This window comes from Colletotrichum abscissum, assembly GCF_030869225.1.
Source record: "Colletotrichum abscissum strain IMI 504890 chromosome Unknown Scaffold_1.1, whole genome shotgun sequence".
NCBI lineage: Eukaryota > Fungi > Ascomycota > Sordariomycetes > Glomerellales > Glomerellaceae > Colletotrichum > Colletotrichum abscissum.
In genome coordinates this window covers 951181-975802 of record NW_026849987.1, presented here as the reverse complement: position 1 = coordinate 975802, position 24622 = coordinate 951181, and the positions used below count along the sequence as shown (strand labels likewise).

The following is a 24622-nucleotide window of genomic DNA, read 5'->3' as shown; positions in this document are numbered from 1 at the left end:
CTTTCTTACTTCCCACTCTTCCCAATTTTTTCAAACGACGTTGCGTCCAAGCATACCTTGTAGAACGGGGTTCCGGACGCTGCCCAGGTTGTCATTCGATATGGTTGGATCACCAATCGACCCACCCGCACCCGCGTCGGGTTCCCCGGGGCGCACGAAAGCTGCCTCCCCTGCCAGGTCCAAGACTGCATCACCAGTGAGATCCAAGACTGCCTCTCCGGCCGGACCTGGATCTCCTCAGAACAATCACGAGATTGAGACAGGTGACATTGAGGTCGACGATGAGGGTTTGGTCTGTGATCTATAAGTCAACGTGGTTCCTTTCTTGCTCTAACTCCGTCACCAGGGATCTGACACTGCATCGACCATTGATAGTCGTTGGTAAGAATTTGAACTTGCGAAACCTTACTTTGTAGCTGAATTTCGATCCAGGTCCTCGTATACGGCATCGCTATCTTCAAGCGTTGTTGACTACCCCACGGAGCATGGCCGCCGCTACCATGCTTTTCGCTCTGGCAGTAGGTAAAGCCCTTGCCCAACGTGCGACGCTCGGCTAATCTTGATCAGCGTATTGGGGTCCGAATGATGAGGCATGATTTGCCCCCAAGACTATCTACAAACTCGAGGCAAGAGCTAACTTTCTTTCACTCAAAGACTGAGAGTGACCGTCTTGACTTCAACCACATGCTCATGGTGAAAACCATCGGCGACAAACTTTACCTAGCCCCTCTTGAGAAGGAAAAAATCAATAGAGTCCTCGACATAGGAACTGGTACTGGAGTCTGTAAGTTAAGAGAGTCCATGCAGGAGTAACGCCACGAGCTAATATAAACCAGGGGCTCTGCAGGTAGCCGAAGAGCTTCCACATGCTGAAGTGAGCCTCTTGAAACCCGTACAAGAAAAGAGAGCCCGTGATGTCTTTGAACTAATAAACAACCCCGCAGATATTGGGAAATGATTTGAGTGCCATTCAACCCACTTGGTAAGTACACCAGTCCTCTAAGCCAGCAAATTTGTTCGTCCTAACTGATGCTCAGGGTCCTGCCTAATGTCAAATTCGAGATTGATGATGTTGAGAGTCCTTGGATTCACACACGCAAATTCGACTTCATTTTCAGCAGATACATGACGTCTTCTATTGCAGACTGGCCCAGGTTGATGAGGAGTGTCTATGAGTAAGACTTCAGAAGGAACTGATAAGTTCAAGTTTCAGACGCTGATTAGTAACTTAGAAATGTGGCTCCGGGCGGCTGGGTTGAGTTCCAGGACTACGACTTGGAGTATAGAAGCGACGATGGCTCACTTACTCCACAGCACTCGACTTACAAGTGGCTGCATAAGTTCTTCGAGGCCTGCAGAATTGTAGGCCGCGATCCCAACCCGGGGCCTCAGCTGGAGGGCTGGATCAGGGAGGCCGGTGATTACGTCAACGTTGTCCACCAAAAGTACAAGATCCCAATCGGGGACTGGCCTAAGGATCCCCACTACAAGGAATGCGGCATGATCAACGTGATGCAAGTTCTTGATGGACTTGATGCTTTTACCTTTAGGCTCTTCACTGGCGTTCTCGGTTGGACAAAGGAGGAAGTTGTGGTTCTCCTCGCCGAAGTCCGTCGCGAACTGAAGTCGAAGATTTTCCATGCCTACTTCGAGTTGTGAGTCTTGCGTCCCCTAACATTGCCTAACGGTCTGAATCATGGACTTTCTTTAACAGTACATCATTACAGCCACGTGGTATACGCGCAGAAGCCAGAGGCAGAGGAATGAGGTACATCAGACTTTGCAATACAAAAGTATTGAGGCTTCATTTCCTTCTTATGTCTATAGACTAGCTCGCATACAGATTACCATCTCTTTCTTGTATGTGAGAATGTACACGGTCTTTGAACTTTGTTATAGCCATTCGTTACGAGGAAGATTGAGAACGCATCAATGTGCCTCGAAGTTGCCACTCCAGCTTATCGGTGCGCTAGCGTCCGGACAGGCCCCGCTCCCGCCATCTGCCGGTCGAAACGAGCCGCTAGTCCAAACGGATCGGCCCCGTCCAGTGTTTCTTCCGGAGCGGAGTTTACAGTAAATCCTGCCAACTCGTCCAAATCAACCAACCATTCATATGACCAGTGAGGCAGCGCCCCCGGCTAGGGTGAATCCTTCTGGGCAGACGTTGCTAGCCTTCTTCTCATGACGTGCGGAGTAGATCCCATGCGTGCGTTTGTCCTTGCGATATGAGAAAAGGACCAGGTGAGACTTTGGCCAGCGTTGCGTATTGTTGCGAAGGTTGAAGACGCCCGGATGCGATTTGGTTGTTGATCCCACTCACGTGCATTTGTCCTTTGGGCGGATGGTGCGATCACTACTCCGTGCGTGTAATAAGTTGCCTGCACCATTCGTGTTTCGACCTGTTGCTATCTCTACATGCCCAGTTTCAACCCTCTACCGTAATTCGCCTGAACGACGATATGGCTAGCGATTGATCGCAGCCACACTGGTAGCAGTCGCACTGGTTACAGTCTTCTTTCTGTTATCAAAAAGAGGCAAGAATGACGAGACGACCCTAAAGCCCCTCAATCTCTCCATCATTAGCGACCTCCATCGCTCACCTTTAGAGAGACTGCCCCGACGGCGGGATGAATGGGTTGGCGCAATAGACCAGTTTCGACGACGAGACTCTTTGGGGTCCTTCCCGCGGTGGTTATGAAAACCGCCGAAGCACAAAATGAGCTCTTTGAGAAACGCAGCGTGTACTACAGCCACAGGCCGACCTCTGCGAGCATGAACATGATCACCGGAGCATAGCCGCGAAACTCACGATTCGCTCTGATGCACGAGCATCATGCCTATCCGAGACTCCATGATCAACTGCTAACCCCAAGTCTCGGATCCATTGCTGCGTCAAAGTTTCGGCCAGTCAATCGATCAGCTTTACTAGGCACTATTGCTATCGAAGCAACATCGTGACCCACCACTCAACAATTAAAACGACAAAAAACATACAACACCAGGTATTCGCTGATCGTCACCGACTCAACTACTAATCTGGCCCTCATCGGCTTGTCTATGGGAGAGCGGACGGGATCCCGAATTCTCCGATGGGTGTGGTCGTATGTGCTTGTTTCTGGATGAGAATTCTCTTATCAAGTGTGCGAGTGCAAGCCGAGCAGTTGCCGCCAAGTACACCGAAACAAGCCCCGTTGTCGTAAATAGATCTGGCCTTCACCCTCGCAACGAGCGTCTAAGGCGGTATGGAGACTAGCTTGCGGCAGATGCTCTGGTTTCTCGTCGCAACGCACACGAACGTGGATTTCGTGGTGCGATCGCAAGCCATCCCAGATAACTTCGTTGGCAGAAAGCGGCAGTCGCGCCTTGCGGAACGGACGAAGTTGGCTTACATTGATGCCGTGGTATCGAAGATCATGCGCTGAAGACCGGTTTCGCCGGAAAGTATCCCACGGAGAACCGAGATGATGGATAAGATCTGTGGCAAGCGCATCGTCAAGGGAGTGACATTGTTCGTGAATTCTTGGGTTATTGATTGGGATAAGAAGGTGTTTTATGATGAATTTGGAAACTTGGGGGCTTTCATCCCTGAAATATGGCTGAACTTGAATGGTAGCTTACGTACTGACCTGCCCCTACCTGTGCTAAGCCAAGGTACACGAAACTACCTGGTAAGTAAGTGTCTCTTGATAACACCTTTATGGTATTCGATTGCCTGTCAGGGGCCTTTAAGAGAGTACCGTTGGAGGAGGCCGACAATGTGGCCATGAACGCAATCCGCTACATGACGGAACTCTCTGAATTCAAGTTCGGCTTTAAACCTCGGGGACCATGTGTGAAGGATGTAGTTCGAAGAGTGGGATACCGCTGAGGCAGACTCGAGCTTGGTCACGGAATCTCGGCCAGACGTTGAGACTTGAAAGGTCCCGTCTTTGAAGAGATAGGGACAGGACGAACAAGATCTTAGGGCCTTGGCTTCCCAACGTATATGTCCATTTCGTTCAGTCTAAACATCTTGATGGTGGAGCCAGCCGTATCCAAACGCTTGGAAATGACGGGTACTGCTATCAGTCGGATGCGAAGAATAATGTAGTACGACCGAGTAAGTCAGCATCTCCAATGAAGACTGTGAAGAATAGGTTATCCTCGGACGATGGCATAATTAAATACCAAAGTAAGAGCCATGGAAATGGCAAAGTTAACTTGGCTGTGTCATCGTCTCCTGAATTCTCCAACGGTCTTCTCCGCATTTGCAGTCAAGATCTCAGCCAGGTTCATCCTTCTGAGAAACCCGCGACACAAGCTTCCTAAGAGTATGGCTTCGCGAGGCCCCAGGCTGGGCAGTTTCGCTCGGTACAATGTCCGTTAAGCAACGCCGAGCTCTTCTCTCGGGCATAAACTGACTCAAACAGCTAACGGAATCAGTCCGCGAACGAATCGCGCAAATCTTGTCTGTCGACGCTGTTCGCAGTAGTCCATCACCTGAGCAAGTCCTACGTTATGAGGTTGATGATGGGTGCAAGCTCTTTTCTCGGAAGATTTAGGATCGGAGTTGCAAGGATACTATCTGTAGAGCCAGACCAAGTCACGAACCCAAGCGGAGAACAATATTTCTTCGTATTCAGTGGACACTTGGAATTTCAAATGCAATCAATTCGCTGTAATCAAGAGCCAAAATCTAGCTATGGAAGTAACAATGCTGGTGTCCTCGATGTCCTTGGCGCCAAAGTAGTCGCTTATGTGCCATGTTCCTATGCCGTGTTCTACGGAGCCTTTCCAATTGAGGTTCCGGTGGCCCTTTTATGCGCGCCTTGCCGCTTTGATCTTCGCCGAGTCTGATCCCAAAACCTATATTGAGTATGAGATGATGATTGACACATCACGGGGAAGTGGTCCGTACTCACGCCTATGAAATTCCAAGTCTGGTGTATGTCGGTTTAACCAGAACCGCAGACGCAGCCCTCACGGAGCGCTGGAGCAATGTTGGGAAATGGGAAGCACTGGCGGCCTTGGACATCGCAGTTCTCGCTCTCCACGCCACAGGCGGTATCAGAGCAAGGTCCGGTGTACGGTGCCTGCGCGGCGACGGCGGCCACGAGGGTGAAGACGGTGAAGAAGATGCCACGCATAGTTTCTAGTTTGAATGTGGGTTTGGTATTCTGGCGTTTGGCAGTTGCGGGGAAGATTAGATGAGTTCGAAGCGTTCGAATCGGATGAAGTTGAAGCTGAAGACTGTTGTGTGATGATGATGAGCTAGTGAGAGATAAGACCGAGACTGTGCGTTCATTCGTCTCGATTATATACTTCATTCACAAGGAGTCCTTTTGCATTCGTCTCCTCTTTTCACGTCCTGTTTTTTACAGTTTTGACAATAGCCAGGAGTATCATGTCTATTTTGGAGGTCTGCTAATTGAGGCTCGGCCACAGACGTCTGGCGGTGCAATCGGCTGGTGGCCCGAAAACCTTGGCTGCACCTTGGCAGGTTTGGAGTATTATCGGTTCCAAGGGAGGTAGAAAGGATGCCAGCGACAATCACAGTGAGGTAGGCTTAGTTAGCAGCCGATTGGGATCTGCTATGAAGCGGTAAAAGAGTAGGAGGGCAAGAAAAGCTTGTGGCTGCCGTCTCGCGCTGGTCTTGGCGATGAACGTTTCAATTATTTCTTGTCCTTCTCTTGGCTCTCTCTCGACCGTGGTGCGGGATGCTGTCCGCGTCTCATACATTGCCTTTATTTAGAAGGGCGAGGGCGCCCTACTAAAATAAAGTCGCCAATCCCCCCACGATGGCTAGTGGTTTGACGATGGTGAGTTGTTCACGCGGGTGGCCCCCACATGCGAATGAATTGAATGGTTCAGCAACTCTTGGGAGTTGTCAAGATAGTAAAAAGGGGGTTGTATCCTTGCCCGGTTGTTGTGTCGGTCGCTCCGCGGTTGTAGGTATTTCTGTACAGTTGCATGGCGAGTCAGCGATCGCCCCGAGAGCCAATGCAACCAGAGGCTTATTTTTGAAACTGTCCGACGGGATTGGAATGAAACGGGTCCGGGGTTGAGTGCTGTATGCGCGAATGAGCACCTACGTACAGCATACATGTCGATCCCGCCTCCACTTCATCTTGGTGTATTATCTCTTACCCGGCGTTTACATGTGCGATCGATGTCGCTATAGAGTTGGGGTGGCCTATCTTCACTCATCACCCTACTGTGCCGGGGATACTACAAGGCAGGCGACATTCTTCGCAATGAGTTGAAGCAAACGCATCGAGTTGTATCTTTTGACCGTGACCAAGAAAAATTAACTCATAATCGCGTCTTGTTTACTCCAAAGCGTCTCTGTTAAGGTAAGGTAGGATGAGGAGTAACGCACTGATTGAGCGCAGAGAATGCGGTGGCAAGCAGATAACCGGACCGGGCACGGAGCAAGAAAGTGGGACTCGGATCCGGAACTGGCATCCGACCAGCGGGTCGGATCTCCGAGGCGTCTGCCGCCTCATTCGTCCGATGTTGAATTTACTCCAGAAGTAATGCGCAGCCACCAAACGGCAGGAGAACTCGACCATCATGGATATTGTCTCACCTCGCATTTCCAAGTCCATATAGCTCGCTTTTGATCGAATTCTAAAAGCCAGGCGCGTGATTAGAGCTTTTGACAGCGTTCGTAATTTGATAAAGATCACCTGATCGGCTCTGCACGTGATGCCTGCACAGCCACCCATTGGATTGCTGTCATCCCATCTCTTTCTGAGGCGGCTGCGTCATGGCCATTTACTTTTCTCATCCCAGCAACATCTTCGACTCCAGACCAAATTTCTCATCTTTGGAAGACATTAACATCTCTCTCTTTCGCAACCAAAAAAGCATACTCATCTTGCGCAATTGTCAACGAAAGCTCCACCAAATTCCAACAACACTTCCAACAACACAATGGACCAATCTAGCCAAGTTGCCCCATCTGGGCGTGCAGATTCTCCTTCCACATTGAGCGACGCCCAACAGCCGGCCCCTTACCAACCCATGGGTGAGCACAGAGTCCTCTTCCGTCGAATAGCCATAAACGTTTGAAACCTCTCACTAATCAGCCTCGCCGCGCAAAAGATCCTCAGCGCCCACAGCCCCAATCAGAGCAGATGGAGATGGGCCTTCGCGGCGGTGATGATGGTCGCGGACCTTGCCCCGGACGCTTCTGCTTTATCATCCCCTGCCCTATTCCTTGCAATTTCTGTATTTTCCCTTGCCCTTGCTAAGGCGAGGAGTGAAGCAATGTTCTTATGTGTGTTTTGTTTTTAAGAAGGTGGACTTTTTTTGTTCATTTTGGCCCAAGGGGCACAGTTCCGTGTGGAGAACCGAAATGTCGAGCGATAGAGCCGGAAATTCAACCAAGCAGATGATGCTTACTTGCTCGGGGTGATGATACGCCGCACAGGGGGCAACTTGTTGATAAAGGGACCTATTCTTAATACCGAGGTACATTTCTTCAAAATTCTGTCGAATCCTTTCGATTTATGCGACGCGTCTCAACTGTGCGCCGTTGCGCTTTCGGCAATCTTTACCCAACGCCAGCATTTTCAGCCTCTCGATGAGTTCCTCATGTGCCAACGACGGGTCACTGGGTCCAGTCGTCCACGGATGCCGTGATGACTTTGACTTCACTGTCGGATTCGAGCAAGCCGCCTTGGCAATTACTCCGGCAGCCGTGTTGATCCTGTGTTCCTTGCCGCGACTGTTTCAATTGCTTCAAAAACAAAAGTTAATTGACGAGACTATTCTACTATGCCTTAAGATCGTAAGCAAAGACACTACCTATAACTACACTATACCTAATACTTTATCAGTCTGCTCTTGTGACCTACAGTGGCCTGCAACTTGGCCATCTCATTCTGACAAGTCGTGGCACGTACTGGTCGTCCCAGCTGGGGCTCGCATCCGATACGATGAATTTCATTGCATCCTTAGTCATGATCCTTCTCTCATTCTTGGAGCATGCCCGCTCACCGCGGCCGTCGATGCTGCTCGGCGGATACCTCCTGATCACTGCCTTGTTTGATATTGCTCGCACGAGAACTGAATGGCTGTCGGCAGACTCTGCCAACGATTTCCATCAAGCTCGGTTGTCGATCGCTAGTGTCATTCTGAAAGTCGTCGTGCTCGTCATCGAATCTTGGACGAAAAGTCAAGCAATAGCCTCCGAAAAGCAGCAAAGTCCAGAGGCGACGAGCGGTCTCGTTAGTCTGTCGACCTACTTTTGGGTCAATGACCTCTTTCTCAGGGGATTCCGCAAGCTCCTTGTCCTCGACGACTTGTATGCGCTCGATGAAGCAATGTCAGCCGAGGTCCTGTACGCCAAATTCGGGCCTCTTCTAGAGAAGAACAAAACGCAGGGCCACAAGTATGCTCTATTCAGGGGCATTGCACAGACGCTTGTAGGACCATTCATACTGCCCATCATCCCACGGCTTTGTCAAATGGGCTTCAAATTCTGCCAACCTCTCATGATTGAGAGCTTGTTGAACTATCTCCAGGAGCCTGTGGGTGCCTCGTCACCGAATAAGGGGTACGGGTATATCGGTGCTGCCTTTCTCACATACATTGGCATGGCTACATCCAGTTCCATTTACTGGTACTTCCAAGAGCGCTTCGTCCATATGGCAAGAGGCATCTTGGCCTCAGCCGTCTACCGCAAAACAACCGTCATCAGTTTGTCCGCCGCAGACGATTCCGCGGCCTTGACTCTCATGAACGCCGACGTGGAGCGCGTCAAGAATGGCTTTCAGCCGATCCACGAATACTGGGCCAACACGATCGAGGTTGCGTTGGCGTGTTGGTTGCTGCAACGGCAAATTGGCGCCGCCTTTGTTGCACCTGTCGTTGTAGTCATCGTCTGCACGGCAGCCTCCACGGTGACCGCCAAATTCACAGGAAAACGTCAAACGTTGTGGATGGAGTCAATTCAGCAGCGAGTCGGTGTAACCGCCAAAGCTATCTCGAGCATGAAGGCACTCAAGATATCGGCCATGTCGGGGCCGATTGAAACCCTGATACACAGCTTACGCCTCAAGGAAATTAGCGTGGGTGGGAAATGGCGACTGATGCTTCTCGCGGCCGTGACGATTGCATACACGCCCTCTCAGCTCGGCCCCGTCATGGCTTTCGCCGTGACTTCTCAGACCCTCAACGTCACGCGTATCTTCACTTCTATGGCGTACCTCATGCTCTTGGCTGGTCCGTTAGGCAGCCTGTTCCAGACCATTCCGCAACTGGTTTCGGCGTTCGCCTGCCTGGGTCGTATCCAGGCGTACCTAGACAAAGACAGCCGTATAGATTATCGCAAAACGCCCGAAGCCCCGCGTTTGTCAAGTTTGGGAAGTGATACGAAGCCCACTGAATTACATTCTTCCTCAATCACAGTGAAGCAAGCTTCGTTTGGATGGACTGAGGGAAAGTACGTTCTAGACGACGTTGACGTATTCGTCCCTGCCAACTCCCTGACCATCATCGTAGGACCTGTGGCTTCTGGCAAGTCGACACTTCTGAAAGGCCTTCTCGGCGAGATCCCACACTATTCTGGCGAAGCGATCTTCAGTGTCAACTATCGCAGGGTAGGCTACTGCGATCAATCTCCGTTCCTCTATAATACCACAATCAAGGCCAATATCATTGGGCACTCGGAACTGGACCCTGAACGATACCGCCAAGTAATCGATGCCACGATGCTATCTGCCGACTTTTCAACACTACCCAAAGGCGATCGAACTAAAATCGGCAGCAACGGGCTCACCTTGAGTGGTGGGCAGAGACAACGAGTCGCTCTCGCTCGCGCCCTGTACCTCGAATGTGACCTACTTATACTGGACGATATCATGAGCGGCCTCGACGCGACCACCGAAGAGCACGTCTTCAATCGGGTCTTTGGGAACCAAGGCATCGTTCGCCAGAGGCGCACCACGGCCGTATTATGCACACACTCTGTGCGTCATTTACCACTTGCAGACCATATCATCGCACTCGGTGCCGACTGTACTGTAGTCGAGCAGGGATCCTTTGCAGACTTGCAGACCAACGGGAAATATGTTCAAAGTCTGAAGATCCAAGAGATCGAGACCTCTCCTCAAGGAAAGAATGAAGTGTCAAGCCAGCCTGAGAAGATCCCCTTGGCTCAAATAATCACTGAAGTCTCCGACGTGGCGGACGAACCGGATAAGGCACGCCAGCTGGGCGATGTTGCAGTATACAGGCACTACTTTGGAAGCATGGCCACATGGGTCATTGCCGTCTTCATCTTCTGGTGCTGCGCCTACGCCTTTTGCATGAACTTCCCCACCGTCTGGCTGAAGTTCTGGTCCGAGGACATCACCGCCGAGATCCCGAAGCGCTCAGGCGCGTTCTACATGGGCATCTATGCTCTTTTACAAATCATGTGTCTCGGTTCCCTGATGGTGGTCGTCTTCATCAATACGCAGACCATGATCTCACAGTCCGGATCGAGTTTGCACCAGCGAGCCCTGCGAACGCTCGTCGGCGCGCCATTGAGGTTCTTTGCGACGACTGACACGGGGACAGTGACGAACTTGTTTGCTCAGGATCTCGCTCTGATTGATAGCGAGCTGCCGATGGCACTGATCAACTTCTCCGTGCTGCTGTTTGCTGCTGTGGGTATGGCTGTCGTTATTGCCGTCTCGTCGCCGTGGTTGGCGATTAGTTACCCCTGTCTTGTGGCGATTCTGTACTTTGTGCAGATGTTTTACCTTCGGACTTCGAGGCAGCTACGTGTTCTGGAGCTTGAAGCAAAGAGTCCTCTCTAGTGAGTCTGCTGGTGACTGCTATCTAAACTCATTTAGGACTGCACTGACCCATATTGTTCACAGCTCTCATTTTATCGATACTCTCAAGGGTTTAGCGACGTTGAGAGCTCTGGGTTTCATATCTGCAGATATCACAGTCAACAACGACCTTCTTGACACCAGCCAGAGGCCAGCATATCAGCTCGCAATCATCCAGCGTTGGCTACAGCTAGCACTCAAGTTACTCGTGGCTGCCCTTGCGACCATCGTAGTGACGTTGGCGACGCAACTGCGCGCCAGCTCTGGATTCACCGGTGCATCACTAGTAACTCTCATGTCTTTCGGTGATACCCTGACTACAATCGTTCAGTCGTACACCATGCTAGAAACAAGTATAGGAGCAGTGGCGCGCCTAAAGACGTTTAGCGACACGGTGACTCCAGAGACTGGGCCCGACGAAGACGTCATTCCCAAGGAAAGCTGGCCTGAGAAGGGAGCAATCGAGATCAAAGGAGTTTCAGCGTCTTACGGAGTCTCCAGGGATCAGCCCAACTCAGTGGGCGAGGAGAAGCCGCCTGCGGATCTTGCCATCCGAGATCTGCACCTCTCAATCAGACCCGGCGAGAGGGTAGCTATATGCGGAAGAACAGGCAGCGGCAAATCATCGCTCATCCTCTTGCTGCTTCGTCTCATCGAGACTCTACCTGGGAGTGCGGGTAGCATTGTGATGGACTCCGTGCCTCTCGGCAAAGTCGATCGAGATACTTTGCGGCGCCGCATCATAGCCGTCTCACAGGACGCAATCTTCCTCCCCGACGGCTCATCAGTAAAAGATAACCTCGACCCGTTTGATGCGGCGACCGAGGCTGAGTGTCTCGAGGTCTTGGAGCAAGTAGGATTACTCGCGGGGATACAGGAGCGAGGCGGGATAGGTGCCGGACTCACCGCGGAGTCTTTCAGCCAGGGGCAGAAGCAGCTGTTTTGTCTGGCTCGGGCGGTCTTACGGAGGCGGGTGAAGAGCCGTGGCGGTACCGAAGGGGGTATACTATTGCTTGATGAGGTTTCTTCTAGTGTTGATCGGGCCACGGACTTTGTTATGCAGGATATCATTCGCAGGGAGTTTGAGGGTTATACGATTATCATGGTGTCTCATCGCCTGGATATGGTTTTGGACTGTGATGCGGTCGTGGTCATGGATAAAGGCAGTGTTGTTGAGAAAGGGGCACCGCGAGTGTTGAAGGATCAGGAAGGGGGCATGTTTAGGGAGTTGTGGAATAGTAGCGGGACAACGGGGGAGTAATAGATGTTATTAGTTAAAACATTGAGCTTGACATAGAAAAGGGTGATGATGAGGGGTTGATGAGGAGAAGTCAAATTTAGATTGATCGAGTTTCTTGCAGCGAGAATTGATGTCCTGGAAAGATGTCGAATAGCAGTATCTGATATTAGATGTCCACCTTATACTTGATCAAATTCTAACTAATACATCCTTCAAGAGTAACTGGATAAAACCAGTCAACCGGAACTTATGCCCGTTCCCTTTAGACAAGTAGCAGATTCTCGTATTAATGTAAGTCAGCAAAATGTTCGCCGAGCCTTATACCAAGTTCGAATGAGACTTGAATAGCACTTTTTTTGCCTTCTTCCATGCCCAGAGATAGTCACTGAAGTTGATCCCGACTTCACTCGCCTTTGGTTAATGTATTTCAACGCTTCAGCAGACCGAAGCGTTGTGCCACGATAGCTGAGCTTTGCTATAGTCTCGACACACAGCATTGCATGATACGATTCCCTTGTAGATGCTGCAATGAAGATTACTCCTCTTCCACTAACACAACCCTCAGGAGCACTAAGTCTTCACAATGCCGGACAAGAGCTGACTGGTTTTATCTACTCCTTTATCAATATATCCCCCTCGTTTCTCAGTCTATATGCTAAAGATGCTGACTTCACTGTCTCTCAATGCTCCTTGAGGCCAGCTGAAGACCTTCGCTAATATAGGAAGCGAACGGAACAGTCGTCTTCGCAAAGTGGACGAGCAGAGGCACTTGCGCGCTTGCGTGCCGAGACTTCTTCAATGGAGGTATATAAAGATACCGTGCTTGGTGTACGGCATCGGTGCCTTCCAACCAGAAGTGAGCTGTTTTAACCAGGCTGCAATTGGTCTGATTATGAATGGTGAACACAACAGCTTCGCTTTGAATATTGTTCTTTTGAGATTCATTGCGGGCTCGTATATCACCATCGCCGTGTTCAGTCATTAGACCTCATCCGTCTCCTCATGAGTAATCACAGTAGAATAAGTAAGTAGTAACCACCATCTAGAGACAATAGACATATATTGGAAGGTAGCTTTCTATATTGCAAGGCGTGTACATGAGACGTTCACCGTGGAGCCCAACCCTGATCTTGTTGTCTGAGTTGACACACGAAAGTTCGTCTTGATCAACAAGCAGGACTATTGCTTGCGTCACGTCTAGATTTCAAAACCTTGCGATTTGTCTTGGGCTGATTCGGTAGCCATATGGGTTGCTTTGGTGCAGGAGATCAAACTTGAGGGTGCAACAAGATAAACTCGCAGTTTCCATGGGTATGATTCTACAGAACTCCTGGCAGTCTAAGCAATTAGCATTTTGGGCGGACTTGCTCATTTCAGGGTCAGACATTCTAGACTAATTCCGGCCGTGCACACCACACATGGAGAAACACGAGGCCATTAGATGAACCTTAATTCTATGCAGCGCGCAGCAGCGGACGGAACTTCCGTTATCAAGGTTTGGTCAATTCCCATGAGAGAATCCTACCTGTCACTTTTTCGCGCTCAGGCAATCGGGAAACAATGCTTTGAGGATGCAGAACCAATCAGGAACGCTGTCGAGCGTCGGCTTGTCAGGGCTCTCTCTCTTTACTCTCACATTTTCTGATAACGGCCTGGACAAAGCTTGAGAGTGACAATCAAAAGGGCCAAAACACCTTCTGTGCGTCAGTTCTTTCCAAGATGCCTGGCATACTTACGTATGTACTGCTTCTCCTCGGGGCATCGATATCTAAGCTTGGGCGATCTTGGCAATGTTTTCCGTACGGGGGTTATCCTGATCGTCAAGGACCGCGCCTGAGGTTTGGTGTTTAGCACCGACGTCATGTTTGCGAAAGCCAAAGCACCACTACAGGAAGCGACAATCGCGGGATTTCGCTTCCTTGTTCCCCTTATTTCTTTCTTGTCGTCAATTGTCCAGCATGTTGAGTCAGTGAGATAGGCTGAAAAGCCTGGAAAGAGTTGGAGTCTCTTTGGAGTCAAAGAAGTGATGGGGAGGGCGTGGGAACCATACTGGGCCATTGTGTCGGAATCTCGATTTACCCCAAAGCGATCCCGTGTCAGCCTTCCTAGAGCGGAAGAAGAGCAACCCTCCGGTACGTCATTTGGCGTTTTCCTCTCGAGGATTCGCGCACCCTCCCTCCCCCGGGGCCCGGGGCCCGGAAGGAAGGTAGGGCCTGATAGAAAGAAGAAGAGATGTTCAAGATGGAAAAGGGGGCGAGGCTCTCTCTAACTTCTCGGCCGGCGCGACCGGCGTCGGGTACGATAGCGCGGGCCAGCCGGGCATCTTGCCGGTGGCAGGGTTCATGTCGGACAGCCTTTTGGAGGGTTGAGTCTCAGTTCCCATTGGAATTTCGGGGGTGGTGGTGAATGTGCCTCCGCGGGGAAACAACTTGCTAGGTAGCCTAGCATGGAGCTGGCGCTTCCGTCTTACGCACATTCCTTCCCTTCCCGCGCGGACGATCATGAAAATCCCCCTTGAACGTCGCGAAAGTTGGGAAGTGTTTGGGAGCGCAAGGCCTCTCGCCCTTACATCAGAGTCTGGGGGAAGAATGGTTGGGGCAGCAGATCGACCGGGCGGCGCAGTTTAGGCGAAGGGAAGGGTTGTTGCACGGATCGACGCCGGCGGGCGGCGGCAACACCATCACGACGCATCTTGACATGGAACGGTCGTTGACTTTCTCTTGGCTTTGGTGGTGGTGGTTGTCGTCGTTGGCATCGGTGTCGGATTGAGGTATCGGATTGAGGGGGGTGTGTTATTTTGGATCAGTCAGGTTACTGTCGTCCCGTTCGTTGTCCAGCAATCTCACTCTCTCCTGTCTCTCAATTGCCCTATTCGGGGAACCGGGTTGGAGGTTCAGATAATTGACGGATGAACCTCCGCCATGCCGGAAAGCAATAGATAGCAACCTTCAAACACTCATTTGGGCGGCATCGAACCCCCGGCCGGGATAGGGTGGCATGGAAAAAAGCAAAGCGGTACGGTGATAACAGCGAAATGCGCCAGCTGTTGCTGCGTCTCTCTGTACGATTCGCTGTAGCGTGTTAGAATGTCACTAGGCGGTGAGCGAGCCGTCACCGACTGCGCCGACGAGGGATGCCGGCAGAGTCGACGTCACATGTCGAACGCCCTGCATGCGCCAGCTGCCCATTCGCCCGCCAGGCGTTTGCCAGCCCGCGAACGCGCTTCGGCAGCGAACGTGAAGGACGTGAAGGAGGTGATGGACCCGGAATCGGAGCTTGTTCCCTACACGCCCCGAGGTCTTTTGGTGGCCCTGCACGTCCAGTGAGTCTTGCCTGAGGCAAGAGTGCGTCACCATGAATTGAGTAAGCGACCAATCAGAGACTGACGATAACGGCGCAAACATCACAGCCAATGAACGATGAGGACCCTGCATCGATTGATTGATGACAGGGATATCGAAGCATGGCATGCAGCAAGGATGCCATTTTGGGGAAAGCGCGTCTGTGCTCTTTCTTGCAAAAAAGTGGTTCGTTATCTCGATTCGCTCCTGCCCTCTTCCTTGCAAGACTCAGTACGTACCACAGTCTAACCACCACAGGCTCAGTCAGCCTCCCAGCGAAACGGTTCAACTCTCTCTCTCTCTGCGTGTCAACTTTGTCACTTTGTCTCTTTGTGGCCCGACTCGAACGACCTCTCGTAGATTTGCATGGCCTTTCTTTCGCTCTGCCTCTACGAAATCGCCCCCCCCCTCCCCCAGACGAAAGAAAAGGCCTCAGAATTCACATCTTACGACTGCCATCGACGGCTTGGCTGTCCGCCCTCCTGGGCGTGAGGATCACTGCCGATGCGACTCCAATCCAAAACTCACCGACAATCCACAACGCCCATAGCCGGTCCCATCCCCTCGGATAGCCTCACCTGATTCTGTTATCGATGAAACCAACGATGCCCTTGGAGCTTCCTGCTTGACATATCTCCGGTTGATCAAGCCCCCTGCTTTTTCAAAAGGACCCTCTGGAGAGAGATGAGGCTCGTTTAACAACGACATGTCTCATTTGAACCTCAATCCGGGGAAGACCACGTCGCTTACACGCGAGCCATTCACCTGTAGGGATCATCTCTGATGGCGGCGAAACGGCTGCCCTGGGATCCTGGACTATCTCGTCCCGGCCACTGACCGTGCCATCGGGCAAAGGGGTAACGGACAGCCACCGGGCAGCGACAAGTCTCATAGAGAATTCCTTCTTTTCCCTTCTTAACTCTGTATCTACGGATATCTACCCCAACATTCCAAGCCTATCGCTTGCTTTGCTGTTAGGGTATCCACCATTACCTGTAAAAAGCCTATCGAATCTTGATGTTGCCGGCCGCGAACAGGACTGAATTGGCAGTGGATTGACTCAGTCGCCCTATTATCTTACAGGGATAAACAAGTACTCAGCAACTGAAATGTCGGTGTCTCTCTTTTTCTGCCGTTGGGCGGCGGCGTCGTCGTCGTCGTCGTCGGCCTCGTGGTCCCACGGAAATAAGTGGTGCAGGTTTGACAGAGAGCGCATTCTGGTCTTTGTCGTTCGCGTCTCATATCCTCCGCTCTGTCAGCAATGCAACCGCGGTCCCGTCTTGGAGCGTTTCGCCTCCCCGTCAAAGGCATGGTTGGTTTGTCGGTGCCGGCATTGAGCCTCGGCCGGACGTTGCTGTCAGAAGAGGAAGACGCCCGAAGCCAACAGCCAAAAAACCGCCGAGGTGCAGTGGACGGACGGGAGAGTGAGAGGCTGTGGAGTCGGCCAGATTCCGGGGACTCTTCACGTCTCCTGCGTCCTAGCGCTCGGCGACAGCGAACGAACAGACTGGCGTCGCGAGGCTGTGGCAAAGAAGAAGGGGAAGAGGGGTGGCCAGCGGGAGCTGGAGCTGGAGCTGCATTGGCTTCCCCCATTGCCAATGCTGCGCAGCGGTTTTGCCTGCTGGGATCCCCGCCACACTTGCACAGAGTACCGCGGCCCTATCCACAGCTCGGGCGAGGCGGCAGGCCCTTCAGCCTGTGGTTTTGATGGTAATATCTCTCAGCACCACAGAAATTCGACCGCAAACGTTGGAGCGCCGTCTTGGGCGGGCCCTCAGAGCAACCTATTTGCAAATGCCAAGCTAAAGCGGTTCCGTAACGGCCACAGTCTCCAGGCTTCTGGGTGTGTTCTGGAGCAGAGCATCGTGGGATTGAGAGTGGAAGAGCTCCACTCGACCGGTTCTCTTGCTGAAGTTTCTGGATCCTCTTCCTGCACAGTGTTCTCAATTCGGCCCAGTTGCCCATCTGGCCTCTGCTTCAAAGAAAGCTTCGCTTCGCGTTGCTTTGGGTACCCGTACGGAGTACGCTGCACGGATCCAGATACAGATACTGGGCCCATTGACCCCTCAATCTCCATTAGAGTGTGGCATCTCGCTGCTGAAGCTCCGGGGCTTCCTCGCAGACATGAGGCGCGGTGGGGTGTCGACGTCGACCTCTGTCGATTTCTCTCACTTGTCAAGTTTTCGGAGCAGATCTTTCATCTGTGGCTGGATTGGGTTTTACTCGTCCAGGAATTGATGGACATTGGCCGAAATCAACGAGAATCGGAGGTTGCACTGCCTGCGTCATATTCAGTGGTTGGAATGACTCGGATTTGGAGACAACTTCTCCACGGACCCTTACAGCACTGCGAGTTATTCCAGAGGACGGAGTACATCTCGGAGTCTTTGCGAACGTTGGAGGAGTGAGTTCAGGCCACGAAACAACGGGTGGCCAATGAGACAAACTCCCGTCCCTCTCTCACTCGGCCGACACGCCAGATCGGCCTGATGGGCCACTAGAAATCCGAACCATAGCGAACCTGACGTATTGGGTTGGAGATTGATTGATTTGTGGCCCCGGAAGAAGCAGCGCTCGAAGGCAGAGCCTGTCGAGATCATCATCTGAGCAAGAGGCTTGAGCAGGACATTCGAGGGTTCGTCATCAAGATGCAGCTACTTGCGACTTTGCGACTTACGGACAAGTTTGGCATGGCTTGTCACTCAAGTCTCAACGGCATCCTGTCCTGTCACCTTGCAAGCGTTGGACGGCGGTCGGGAGCCACAAAGCTGGCGGCGGATTGCAGCGACAACACAAACGCGACTGACTGTCAGACTCTCCCATGTGGTTGATCACCTCCGCAAATAGCACACCGACGTTGTGCCACACACCCTGCAGCAACCCCGTTGGCAACTGACAGGACGCTTGCTGTGGTTGCTTCAGCTCCAAGACAGCCAGACGACACATCGCCTTCAGCCCGGCAATGTGGACGGTGCACCCATCATCACGGAGGCTGAAGCATGGTAATTTCAGAAGTGGTGTTGGAGGCTGGAGCGCAGCCACCTTCACCCACAAGCTATAACCCACTGTTTGAATGACGGACACTGTCAACCGTGCCAACCACGCGAACAACAAGCAACGAGCCTCGACTGGGGAGGCTGGAGATCGGAGAAGAGGTAGCGAGTCACGGCGATTGGAAATGAACAGCGTTCGTCTGGTCCAGTCGACCAGTGCCAATGGAGGATGAATCCCCACAATGTGGAGAGGGCGAGAGAAACAGACAGACCCCGGCTAGATGGCCGAAAGCAGCAATTGAGCAGATGAGCGGTGGGTTTTGGCGCCTTTCCCTATGGTTCAGACTTCAGAATTTCCCCCCGCATCTGCCACGCAGTAAAAGAAAGACAAGAGCAACTCCAGGCGGTACGCTTCGCAGCGGTCTAGCAATACTCGCACCTATGGCCCAGGCCAAGTTCATGCCTCGTGAGCTGATTCATTAGACAACCAAGCAACTCAAGCAGCAGGGATAGCGTTTGCATGCCGCATCAGGTTCGAGTTCGAGACAATTCCAAGAGTCGAGAGTAGTCGAAATGCAACTCTCGTTGCTGGGCCTGGGTCTGGTTTCTGGGTCACGGCCGACTAACATGCAGCAAGTCTGACCTGCCTGTCATCACCAAGAGGGGCACTCAGACCAGGCGTTCCGACGTCGCACAGGACGATTGGGTCCCGCCTATCGCGGTGCACACGCATAAGGTATTCTGCAGGATGGACGTCTGGAGTCCTGGACGGATGAATGGATGCGCGCACGCATCCACGCATCGGGTGGGGAGGGGAGGGGAGGGGAGGAGGCAGATCGCCGCCAAAGAAGGACTCCTGTCGGGATGGGAATACCCTCAGCAGCACAACCAGCATCAACCTGCTCATTACACCAAAGCTACCGGACACAAGCAAATTACTACACAGTGAATGAATGCAGCCGCAAGGACATCTCCGGACAGCACTATGCCTACTCATAAACAGATATGACAGTTCGACATTTTGCGTACGTACAAGCAATCACAAGATCAAGAGCTCCATGTCCCTGTGAATTCTCGGTTCATTGCCCCCTGCTTCATGCTGGGCGAGCGGCGAGCCGCTCCATCCATGGAAGAAGTGGAGGAAGGATCCCCGAATCCCGATATGCGTTGACGAGCCCGCCTTAGTCGATGCGAGCGAGAGAGCGATACGAGCGGCAGCCGGCAAAAAAACAAAGGCGCTCACCAGAGTCCAGATCGGTCTCTGTCCGACGGCCCCTGTCAATGTGTATTTCGGGCCACGGCGGTGACGATGCAGCAACCGCAGCGTGGAAGAGGAGCCGCATCGTGAAGCGGCAATAAACATGAACCTTCTTGGACCAACCCAAGAGCAGCTATTACGTTGAGCAAATTTAACTTGCCCACCCTTCGTGTAGGTTGTCGCCGTCGTCACCTAGGCTCTAGCTGTCGGCACTTACAAGCGGACGCCAAAAACGGTCATCGTCTAGAGAGAGAGAGAGAGAGACAGAGAGAGCCAAGGCGATATTGCGGTCTTTCTCCGGAGTGTCAAAAATGGCTGGACAACTGGAGCAGTTCGTAACTTCGTACCAGCCAGGCAATAAAGTGACGAGGCGGGAGGGCGACGTCAAGTGGGGTTTTGGAGGGCCATCGTGTCTCAAAGGTTCACCCCGACAGCTTTCTCGCCCACCGCTAATTTACGAGCTACAGGCGCTACAGAAGCATTATTGCTTTTTTCTCTATCCTGTGTTTTATTTTATTTTCTTTGTTTTTTTCTGCTCGCCTGCTCGTCTTCGAAACCCTTGGAACTAGGTAACCTGGTCACTTACTTAGGAAGCTGGGGCAGTTGAAGCCCGTGATCTCGAATGACACGAGCTTGGCCGTCTAGAAGCTCTGCAAAAGAGCCAAGAGTCCCTACGAACTAAACCTTAGAGGAAGGTACAGAGGCCGTTTGTAAGGATAGGTTCGGTATCCCAGGGGCGTTAGCGGCGGCTTGACTGCGGCAAGAAGAAGGAGACTGAGTTGAAGACACGCGAGCAGCCCCGTTGGTCAAGGAGGTTCCCAGCGATCTTCATTCAACGACGTGGGCAGCGCGGGCTAGCGGCGTGGGCCGGGGCATTCGCCTTACGTACAGAATAGCCGCTTCAATTTCAGGGTCCTTTTGGCTTCTGGAAGATTGTAAGCAAAGCTGAAGCAGCGTCGGACCTTGCTTCTCGACTGGGCATGGGGGGTTAATGGTCACGGACGAGACGAGACGAAGGGAACAATAAGCCGGAGCAGCGCACGGAAGATGAAGCGAGCAGCAGAGACAATGCCGGGGGCCGTGCTGAAAATGGAGCGAAGAAAGAGGGCGAGCCTCGAGGAGGAGGAGGAGGATTGGAGGAGGCTAGGGGAGGAAAGGAGAGGAACCCGCGGGAGGCTTGGAGGGCACTTTCGGAGGAGGGAGTTTCGACTTTCGAGCCACTGTGGAAACATATTCTTCCAGGACCAGAGCCAGAGCCAGAGAGCCAGAGGCACGGGAGGCTATCCGTTCTGCAGTGGCAGTTGGGACGAGACGAGGACTTGGTGGCCCCCGGGGTATCGTCCTGAGTTGGACAAGGGTTCGGACCTCTCTACAGCCAACCACAACCCGGGTAGAAGACCGCTGCCCACCCGGCGACAGGACCAGGGCGGTGGCTAAACCGCTTCCAGGCTAGAGGACGCTTGGCCTACTTTGGCTCTGGGCCTCTTTTTGGCTGTGGCTCTGGCTCTTGTAGCGGTCTTTTCTTGGGAAGGGCCTTCCGGGGGAGGTGGACCACGGCGCGGAATTGGGAGGGGGGAGAGTCTGAAGAGTGAGAGAGAGGGTGAAGTGAGGACGGGGATTCCTTGCAGCGCGAAAGGGCGGTCGCCGCCGTCGCCGCCGCCGCTGCGATGATCGTGGCCGCCGCCTTTGCGCCTCACGTATCCGCGGTCCCAGGGTTGTCGTACCGCGCTCCCTTGACTTACTACTAACCAAGTGGTGGTGTGTGGCCTGAGCTGCTCTCGCCGCGGCTTTTTTGAAGTTTCCCACGGGGACTGTAGTGACCATATAGGTTTACAGTATGCTGCTTTGGTCGCGATATTGTTTTGGCTTGAAGGTTGTATGTATGTGCTGGAGTTGAAGAAAACTTTAAACTCAGCAACGTGTGGATGTAAGTTGGTAGCGAAACCAGAGAAACGGCGAGGCAAAGCGTTGTGGGCAGAAGAAAGTGACGATGGGCCACCTTTGAAGGAGAGAGTACGGTACCGGCGGTATGCACAGAGGAAAGGAAAGCCATGCCGAGAGAAGATACAGAGAGAGAGGCAGAGGGTGTGTGTCTTGTTTACTACTGCTTTCAAGTCTCACGCCCACCATACGTCTCTTAAAGCAGATAGGTACGGATAGAGAGCGAGAGAGACGACGAGAATGAGAGAGAGAAAGCAGAGAGTGAGAGGGTGGATGAGAGACACGCCCCCCTTCTCATTCCTCACTCTCTTTCCTGTCTGTACCGTCGTCTACTAACTGCGTATGGTCTGGCACTGGAGGAGAGGAAGAGGGCGGGCAACTCCCTCCGCCAATTGCCGCAGGAATAAATCTAATAGGGAACCCGCTCCCGCATCCCCCCCCCTTCCCTATTCCACCCACCGCCCATAAGATAGTGTACGTACTCTCCTACAGCGCACCCCCCTCCATCCGACTGAATCGCCCTCAAGGCTACTGGGCCTCTCATCCTCACGCCCCCCCTCATTCCGCACCCCCGAGTCTCGTCCCATCCATTTAGACCCCAAGCATCCCGCCCAAACTACTTCACCAATCCGCTCCCCTCCATCGCAACGCACGCATCTTTATCTTGCTGCGATTGCCTACTCACTCACCACTCCCGATCAGGTCATCTTCACCTCACTTACACCTCACATTCACAAGCAAATACAAAAAGTACGACCTCGTTTGGTGGCACAGCGCATCCTTATCTCTACAACGAAAACCACTGTCCAACACAACCACAACTATACCCATACCTCTACTATCCTCTTGGGCACCGCTTCGATCTGCGGTTCACGCCAGGTTTAATACCAAGCATTCCCGAACAAACGCGACGCCAACAACCTCGTCCCGCTCCTTTTTTCTAATCACCAACCACTTCGCCGCAACAACTATTCGTTGCTTTTCATCATCGATTCTCACGAGAAATCAACCACGCGCCCTTTCGACTTCCAGCAATCGAGCGCCTTGAACACCTAGGACGCCCTGCATCCTTCACCGTCGAGCTTCACTTACACCACCAATTCCTATAAACCAACCTCACCTCGATTTCGACACAATGGCAACCGACCTCATAATGCCTACCCTCGCCGAGCAGCGCGGCCCCTCCTTCTACCCTCAGGATCGCCCTCACTTCACACACACTCGATCCCACTCCTTCCAAACAGTACCGCAACCGCAGCCCTTTCGCAACCGCACATCACCCTTGAGCACTCCTCACGAAGGCTCTCCCACCTCGCCCAAGTCGTGCCTCACCGAGTCGGTTCGCCCCGTTTACGTGCCCGCAGTCCTCCGCCCAAATCAGCATCACTCCAAGAAGCCGCGCGCTCCCAAGGTTGAGGACCTCGACGGCGAGGATTTGCTCTGCTTGCGCCGCGCCAACAGCAGCTTCATCAGCCTCCCTGGCTTCAGCGTTCTCGGAGCCAAGCTGTCGCGCCGCTCTACCGGTGACAGTGGCAAGGTTATTGACCTCGAGCTGGACCCTGAGCTCTTCCCTGACGTCGCTGGCGAACCCACTCGCAAGCACTGGAAGGTATGTTGGATCTATCACAACAATCTCGCCCATTTGCCTTGAAGTATATAACTAACAAAATTCCAACAGCCCGACTCCGAGTCCATCATGTGCGACGACCCAACTTGCAAGCGCAAGTTCAACGCCCTGAACCGTCGCCATCACTGCCGCCGCTGTGGCAACATCTTTTGCGGCACCCACTCTGGCGAAGCCATCCCTCTGGACGAGGACTGCAACTACAACCCCAGAGGAGTCCTCGCTCGCGCCTGCTTTCACTGCTTCACCGAATTTAAGGTATGGAAGAGCCGTAACGGCAGCCGCAGCGGTAGCGATCAGAGCTCCGACTCCTCTGGCACCCCGTCGAGCCCCATCGTCGCGAGCCCCGTTGCCCCGATGATGCCTGGCATGCTTCCCCCTACCAAGGGCCCCGAGGTAGCTGCTAGTGTTCCTCGCGACTGGAACTGGAGCACATTCTAAATGTACACTGTACATTGGAGACGACAAAGAAAGCACAAGGGTGTTCTCGCACCCAGTGAATTACGACTCATGGCCCTAATGAAGAGCGAAACAATAGAATCATAGACTTACTCACACGACGGTGGCGATTCTCACTAGCCGCCCCGACGACACCAGACATGGAGAGTCATCAACACACCCCTTCGACTCACACACCAATACCCATTAATGGACTGCACCATGCGTTACCCATTATCACTTTCATCCGCAATAGAACGCCTCATCGGTTTTCGAGCCCTGCCGGATTGGCTTGGACTCTGTTTTGCATTTACAGCGTGGCGTTGGACGGACACTCAAAGACTCGGATTTGGCTTTGTCAAACTCCCCTCATATCAATCGCATATGGAAAAGGGTTGCTTTTACGGGAAAGCGATACAACCGGGCTCTTAATTTTCAACACTCCAGTTTCTACGGAGTTTTAGCGGCATACCCCTCTGAAGGCTTATATTATACCCTGAAGTGACGGCCACATGCTTTTCGCACCGCGTACTCGGATCTCCATCCGGGGGTATGACTATCCTACACCTGAGATTGGGGGGAAAGAGACGAGAGGGCGGAGCAAGTCGGCCGAACGCCTTCATGGATCGGCGTTGCGTGTATTTAGAGTTGCCGTCACCGTATTGGTTGATGGTTCGGAGATCCAGAGAGGGGGGATGGTGGGAAACAACCTGGACGGAGCGGACGCACAGCCAACCTTGTTCGCGCTGGCGGCCGAGTCCAGCCGCTTTTGCCTCTCTCACTCTTCCGAGGTCTCGGAAGAAACAATACAAACAATTGCAAACAAACTCTCCCATTGACTGTAAACGTTGGCTCATCGGTGACTTGTGATTTAAGTCATGTATGTGATACATGTTCGAGGGAGTGACTGTTGAGTCTGTTTTGTCTTGACCTTGGCGGCCGGAGCTCTATGGTATCTCGCGTGCTGATACAGATGATG

The 24622-nt window shown here is 52.7% G+C and overlaps 10 protein-coding genes across 10 annotated transcripts; 8 read left to right on the top strand and 2 right to left on the bottom strand.

Annotated features, from left to right (window-relative positions):
- Positions 1-100: 100 nt before the first annotated feature.
- Positions 101-1767, top strand: CABS01_00278 (methyltransferase domain-containing protein; the record flags this gene model as incomplete). Its single annotated transcript, XM_060533660.1, has 9 exons — positions 101-292; positions 347-377; positions 433-518; positions 655-784; positions 837-874; positions 945-982; positions 1038-1175; positions 1233-1655; positions 1728-1767. The coding sequence occupies 9 exons, from the start codon at positions 101-103 to the stop codon at positions 1765-1767; spliced, it is 1116 nt and encodes a 371-aa protein (XP_060406174.1).
- Positions 1768-3461: 1694 nt separating this feature from the next.
- On the top strand, positions 3462-3767 carry CABS01_00277 (cytochrome P450; the record flags this gene model as incomplete). The annotated part of the gene is made up of 1 exon (XM_060533659.1): positions 3462-3767. One exon carries the CDS (start codon positions 3462-3464, stop codon positions 3765-3767), a length of 306 nt encoding a protein of 101 aa, XP_060406173.1.
- An 880-nt stretch (positions 3768-4647) lies between these two features.
- On the bottom strand, positions 4648-5126 carry CABS01_00276 (uncharacterized protein; the record flags this gene model as incomplete). The annotated part of the gene is made up of 2 exons (XM_060533658.1): positions 4648-4760; positions 4964-5126. The coding sequence occupies 2 exons, from the start codon at positions 5124-5126 to the stop codon at positions 4648-4650; spliced, it is 276 nt and encodes a 91-aa protein (XP_060406172.1).
- Positions 5127-6748: 1622 nt separating this feature from the next.
- Positions 6749-6973, top strand: CABS01_00275 (uncharacterized protein; the record flags this gene model as incomplete). The annotated part of the gene is made up of 1 exon (XM_060533657.1): positions 6749-6973. The coding sequence occupies one exon, from the start codon at positions 6749-6751 to the stop codon at positions 6971-6973; it is 225 nt and encodes a 74-aa protein (XP_060406171.1).
- Positions 6974-7567: 594 nt separating this feature from the next.
- Positions 7568-12069, top strand: CABS01_00274 (uncharacterized protein; the record flags this gene model as incomplete). Its single annotated transcript, XM_060533656.1, has 3 exons — positions 7568-7774; positions 7824-10789; positions 10854-12069. The coding sequence occupies 3 exons, from the start codon at positions 7568-7570 to the stop codon at positions 12067-12069; spliced, it is 4389 nt and encodes a 1462-aa protein (XP_060406170.1).
- A 1747-nt stretch (positions 12070-13816) lies between these two features.
- CABS01_00273 (uncharacterized protein) lies at positions 13817-14739 on the bottom strand (the record flags this gene model as incomplete). The annotated part of the gene is made up of 4 exons (XM_060533655.1): positions 13817-13881; positions 14128-14153; positions 14319-14402; positions 14618-14739. 4 exons carry the CDS (start codon positions 14737-14739, stop codon positions 13817-13819), a joined length of 297 nt encoding a protein of 98 aa, XP_060406169.1.
- A 395-nt stretch (positions 14740-15134) lies between these two features.
- CABS01_00272 (uncharacterized protein) lies at positions 15135-15464 on the top strand (the record flags this gene model as incomplete). Its single annotated transcript, XM_060533654.1, has 2 exons — positions 15135-15370; positions 15458-15464. The coding sequence occupies 2 exons, from the start codon at positions 15135-15137 to the stop codon at positions 15462-15464; spliced, it is 243 nt and encodes an 80-aa protein (XP_060406168.1).
- A 1186-nt stretch (positions 15465-16650) lies between these two features.
- CABS01_00271 (uncharacterized protein) lies at positions 16651-18395 on the top strand (the record flags this gene model as incomplete). Its single annotated transcript, XM_060533653.1, has 6 exons — positions 16651-16813; positions 16872-17232; positions 17328-17410; positions 17470-17568; positions 17735-17793; positions 18312-18395. The coding sequence occupies 6 exons, from the start codon at positions 16651-16653 to the stop codon at positions 18393-18395; spliced, it is 849 nt and encodes a 282-aa protein (XP_060406167.1).
- A 2292-nt stretch (positions 18396-20687) lies between these two features.
- Positions 20688-21077, top strand: CABS01_00270 (uncharacterized protein; the record flags this gene model as incomplete). Its single annotated transcript, XM_060533652.1, has 1 exon — positions 20688-21077. One exon carries the CDS (start codon positions 20688-20690, stop codon positions 21075-21077), a length of 390 nt encoding a protein of 129 aa, XP_060406166.1.
- A 1639-nt stretch (positions 21078-22716) lies between these two features.
- On the top strand, positions 22717-23646 carry CABS01_00269 (FYVE zinc finger; the record flags this gene model as incomplete). Its single annotated transcript, XM_060533651.1, has 2 exons — positions 22717-23190; positions 23260-23646. 2 exons carry the CDS (start codon positions 22717-22719, stop codon positions 23644-23646), a joined length of 861 nt encoding a protein of 286 aa, XP_060406165.1.
- Between the last annotated feature and the right edge of the window lie 976 nt (positions 23647-24622).